General features: G+C 35.2%; 1 protein-coding gene across 1 annotated transcript; it reads right to left on the minus strand.

Annotated features, from left to right (window-relative positions):
• Positions 1-1,464: 1,464 nt before the first annotated feature.
• Positions 1,465-3,607, minus strand: LOC105111287 (DELLA protein RGL1-like). The gene has a single exon (XM_011006593.1). The coding sequence runs from the start codon at positions 3,543-3,545 to the stop codon at positions 1,746-1,748; it is 1,800 nt and encodes a 599-aa protein (XP_011004895.1). The 5' UTR covers positions 3,546-3,607; the 3' UTR covers positions 1,465-1,745.
• Between the last annotated feature and the right edge of the window lie 2,393 nt (positions 3,608-6,000).

The raw sequence follows: 6,000 nt of genomic DNA on the forward strand, positions 1-6,000 counted from the left end.
CAATTAAGGTGAGTTTTTTCGCCGCCCATTCAACCCAATCCTTAATGTTAGAAAATTAAGGGGCTTAACATTTGTCAATGTTTCAAACATAATCTCAAAGCTTTAATTTCTCTAAATCAATAAAAATAAATTTTATTTTATAAAACTGAGCATCATTTAAGCAACAAAATATTTAATCGAGAACCATCATTTATAGGCAAACAAAACAACCCATAAAGTCCAAACCCAAATTATTGCAAACTAAAAAAAATTAAGGGACCAAGAGAATAAAAATATCAAAGAAACAAAAAAGAAAATTGTAATCCACAATGATTACCGAAATAGTCTACTAGACATTGTTCACTAACCTTTTCTAAATCGGGGAAATCCAGCTAGGCATTACTGTGGCCACAGAATTGTTCACTTGCAATATGTTTTCTGAGACAATTGACTTCTAAACAAGGGGTGCATATCCTGAACCTTGCGGTTACTTATTTCATGGAAGCACCCCTAGGGTGCCCACATTTCATTCAAGATGATAATATTTACAGGTTGCCGCATGTTGCTGCAGGGAAGGACACATTTTCCCTCCTTTTCTTCTTGTTTTTCCCCCTTGTAGGAGCATGGAATTTTCTTCAATTTGGGATTTCAATGCAGAAGTTTCGTTGTGTACAAATATTTTTGATCTCGCTCATGGAAGCTGGCTTTTGGAGAATGATCTGTCATCATTTTGGAAGCAAAACACTGCAGAACTGTTCAACTGTTTTGATAAAAGAAGTTGAGTAGTGATCCTTTCATTCTTCGTGCGGCGGCTGGACTTTTAGAAACAGAAATTTCTAATATTCAGGTGAGAGTCTGACATTATTAAATGTGAATGCTTGACAAATATTTTTAATGTATTAATGAATCGTTAAATCTTCTAAAATCAGATTTGAGACTCAAATAGTTTTGTTTGGGCTAATTTTGTTAATTTTCCAGTGATATTTTAGGATTTGTTTTTTTACTGTGAATTTAGTTTTAATTTCCTCATTGTTTTTGAATTTTAGATTGTTTTCTTAGTAAAGGTAGTTTTCTTAGTCTATTTAAAAAATCTTATAATTTTTTTTTTAAATATATATTTAAATTTAGAGAGAAAACTTGTAAATTTAAGATTTATATTGGTAACTAATTAAATTTTTATGTTTTCTATGTTATTGTTGTTTTATTTATTTTTGTTTTTATTAACATCTTTTTAAATTAAAAAGATATGAAAATTAATTATTTAGGTGGTGGCCGGTGGTAATAACTTATACTAAAAAGTTTGTTTTTTGTATGATTTCAAGTTTGAATTCTATAATTACTCATATAATAACTACTGAAGGTTTATATTGTTATTAATTTCAGGATCCATGAGATTAATCAAGGTTCGCACAAGTTGGCTGAACAATCACATTAAACTAAAAAAAAAATATAAAAATTAAGATTCGGATTAATTTAAAACCATCACAGAAATTCCTATCATTGTAACAAAAAAAACTTAAGTTTCACAATTGAGCAGCTGAACATTTAATGGAGATAATAAGGACTTATACAAGAAGTATTCTATGGTTAAGAGAACAATTGTCGGGCTCCAGAACAGCAACCATGACTTAAGCATGGGATCTTCCTTTCCACATAAATCAACATATATCGAGAAAGAAACTGCTCATCGATCAATAACGACTCCAGAAAGGATCCTCGAAGGGATTGCTCGAAAGGATTCAGATTTTATCAACACCCTTTTGCGATCAAGTGAAGTTCCAAGTAGAAAGGGAGTGGAGTGGTGTCCCCTTCCATCCATACAACAAGCTCTTCCCGTCCACGTCAAGTGTAAAAGAGCTTGCAAAATTAAATTTCTTAACTATCAGTTTTGCTTGGTACAACGATGATGAGCTTAGGTCAGTCTCCACCATGCCAAAACGAGCAAAGAATGCCCTCCAGACATCAAGCTTCACGCTTCGAATTATTCTTTCCTCTCCTTCACTAGCTACACTGTTTCTGATTCCTTCACCAAAATACATTGACTCCGTAATCATCCTATTTGGATCATCCCTTTCCATACAAGCATCAAGGCAGTCAAAATATGCACTGTAGTAAAACAGTAAATCAACAAAACGATGCACAAAAGATGGTGCATTGTGATTTGCCTCTACTTCGGTGACCACCATTATACATGGATTGATGTTTCTGATCATTTTCATCATAGAGTCCAGCCGATTTGGCATTGCAATCAATTTCCGTGGTAGATATGAAGAGTAAACAGCTATTTTTTCTTCAACATCTATCTCTAATAGATTCTCTTTCAGATCCAAAAGGTCCGAAACCATTACTATCTTAAAAGAAAATGGTATGTTCATGGTCTGCGCAAAACTCTTTAGCCACCTCCCTGTATCCTCGATTAAATGCTTTGAAGTCGTCCCAATAGCAGTTATCTTGAGAAGCTCAAGAGGGCACCCAAACCGAGATGCTAAAGCTTGCATTAAGATTGCCCATTGTGCGCCATTCCTGATTACAAGATCAATTATGTGAATCCTTTTCGCCTCAGCCACATTCTCCACAATGGCTTGTATTCCTGCAAAATGCGATATCTGACAAAAGGGCATTAATCTTTGACATTCCAGAATGGCCGGGTTCGGCCTCATCATTGCAGTGTCCATATCAAATGATTGCTTTGAAGTCTTCATTGTATCATAGATATGAACTGATTGATTCTTCTTCAAGCCCTTTGAAGTAACTCTTCCAGATTTTATTTCAATTCTCTCTCGAAGAGCTTCAGAGAAATAATAAACTACTCTTTCGACTGGATTTCCAACATCAGAAGAACATCCTTCGCAATGTTTGAGTAGTCTCCGCGCACTGTCAAACTGTTCACAACTTACTTTCTCAGCAGAAGCCAAAAGGAACTCAGAGAGCTCCACCATTTTGGCATCCTCGTGGGAAAGACCAGCCAAAGAAAGATCGAAGGGATTGTCAAACATAGAGGAAACATCAACTGATTGGGAAGCAGACTGGATAAACTTCGCACCAGCAATCCCCATGATTTCTTCTGTTGAGAATCCCCGGCTCTCCACCGCTGTGTACGGTGGTGCATCATAAGTTGACTCAACTATCCTTCCACTCTCGAAGTGTCTGAACCCATTACCAAATCTTCTTAGCAGCTCAAGAGAAGCTAAATGCAAATCCTCAGATCGTTTGCCCTTCTTGTATTCGCTGTCTAGATTCCCATTTTGGACGATTTCACCAAGCTTTGTGATCTCCTCCTGACAATTCTGTGTAGACGGAGACAAGCCATCAAATTTGAGTTCATCAAAAGCTGCATAACCCAACAATGTTTGATCTTGCAATTCTCGCTCGTCTTGATACAGCACTTCATCCTCCGAACAAAGAAAATCGACACCAGCAGACGGTCCCAATCCATCAGAACAATAGAACGGAGTTTGCTTCCATGTCTTGCCTCCATCCACACTTTCAGAACTTTTATTTGCAGAACTTGACTTTTCTTCAACTTCAGAATAAGACCCCTCCAAGGACAATATAGCATTTTCCATCTCAAAATGGATTGCAGCTCACAGTTTGGTATGTCAAGTATTAGCTTCTACTCTTAGCTTGAGCAGTCCTAGGACTGTAACTACAGAAGACTAAAAATTATTCACCATGCGAATCCTTTCATTATTATTTATTTTTCAACGATAATTTCAATCCATTCACTTAAATTATTCGATAAAATTATAAATTTATATTATTTTTAATAAATTTTCTTAAATAAAAATACTTTATTATTACCTAACTAATATTAATGAATGTTTTAACTACGACAAATAGTAACCAGCTTGCATACAATTTATACCCGTTAGCTTCATGTTGATATTATCGAGGCAGCCCCCACATATAATATGATTTAACAATTTCTATACCATTGGCATATATAGAAATAAAATACTCTAAGGCGGCAAACGGTGCCATCAGATGCCACGAGCTTCGGAAGGAAAAAACAAGCACTGTAATCTAAACAATGAGTCACGAGCCAGATAACTTAATGCATAAGGTGTTCCACCGGGAATCTCCAAAATTCGAAGAGGAACATTCTCCATGACGTAGCCTGGTGGAGAAGGAGAACAAATGAGCAGCATTAATTAAATTGTGTCCATGGCGGAATCAAAGTTGGATCAAGATCAATGTAGTTACCGATTTTTAACCCTGTATATTTTCTAATATTTTTTTAAATAAAAATTATTGAAAAAAATAAATAAAAAATAAAAAAATTATGGAGTGGAATAGCAGGCAAGTAGATAAAGATGCAGCAAAATAAAACCAAATTCAAATCAATAAAAAAGAAAAGAAAAGAAAAGAATAAAAAACCTTTATTCATCTTCTTCCTCCTTTCTCCCCAGGTGAACAGTACCCTCGCCATGTTCTTCACTCTCCTTCCTAAATTCACTTGTCCTTTTCAACTGTCGTATCCCACATCTCTAACTAGTTTCCAGCCAAACCAATCCATGGAAGACCTGATTGGACTCATTCGAACCAAAGCGTCCTCTTTCAAACAACAACCACCCAATCTCTTCTTAATAAAAACTCACTGCCACCTCTCAAATCGCTACCTGATCACCACTCAAAACACGATCCACCAACCTCGAACCTACCTAGAAAACTAGCAGATCAAATATTCTTCAACCCGTATCAAAAGGGCTCAAAACACTAATAAATATCACGAACCCAGCCATTGAATTTGCCTAGAAATGGGAGGCATTGCTATCAAATCAACCCAACCACGATCTTTATTGTCTTCCACTCGAGAACCAGGTCATTTTGTCTTATTTAGCAAGCTTCAGCAGTAGAGCATAGAGCACACATGCTTAGCAACACAAAATCCTTAACGTGTGAGTCTTGCACTGCACATGACCAGCGTGTGCCATCACTGTGTCTAGGTCAGCTTCTATATCTTCTAGTCGATGCACTCAGCTTAGAAGGTCAATATTGGATCCAAAATAAATTTCAGTTCAACTGAGAAAATTTGGTAGGTATGCGTACCTGCAACACATTCTCATTGCTTTAAAATCTCCATATGTACCTCCAGGTTTTCATCTATAAAGGATTGCACACCAAGAAGCTGTAGTTCATATTGAACTAATAAACCAGGGATTTCCAAAAGCTCATCATCCTTTTTTAGTATTTTCACAAGTAAGGTCTACCATCACTTTAAAGTTGACTATAAAAAAGATTAATAATGAAAAGCATAAAAAATAGTTAGAGTTTTTGGCAATCGAAGAATGCCTGAAAGAGATTGAGGGTATGAATTTGATGATTCTATAAAGGCACCTAAGATGGGCTTTATGCCAAAGTAGTAGTCCCTCGAAAGGTCAAGGTGTCTAAATTCATCAAATATATAGGAGTTGAATGCATGAAGATTCATCTGAAAATCTATGGTAATAAAATGACAAAAGTGATTAAGAATGAAAAGCTGCTCATCTATTTCTTCGATAGGAGTCTTAATGATACTACTTTTTCATGGTGCATGATCTTGGATGGAAGCAAAATCAAGAAATTAAAATATCTAAATAAATTCAAATGTAAATACAAGTTTCACTTAGAAGTAATACTTGATAGGTCCAACTTACAAGTGATGGATAAGAAAAGTAAAGAATTGTAAAAAAATATATACCGAGCATTGATGAAAAATTGTAGCCTATATTCGATTGTTTCTTTTGGAAAAATAATTCATTTCACTTTTGATCAACATCTTTAAAAGTCTATTTTATATATATGCTAACCATAGTTTAGTTAAAATTATGCTCATAATTGAATGAATATAACAAGCCATCAAAGTTGGAAGGATTAATAAAATAATTAAGTTGGGGCAATAAAGGAGGAGATTTTAGTAAAAACAAGAAAAGGTTGAAATGCATCACATACACCTATCAACCAAAAAGTTATGGAGATTATCACAAGAAACTTTATCACCCATATTTCACTCAAAATATCACTCCTTTATCATATGCTTCA

The sequence above is a fragment of the Populus euphratica genome, unplaced genomic scaffold, assembly GCF_000495115.2.
Source record: "Populus euphratica unplaced genomic scaffold, PopEup_1.0 scaffold461.1, whole genome shotgun sequence".
NCBI classification, from domain to species: domain Eukaryota; kingdom Viridiplantae; phylum Streptophyta; class Magnoliopsida; order Malpighiales; family Salicaceae; genus Populus; species Populus euphratica.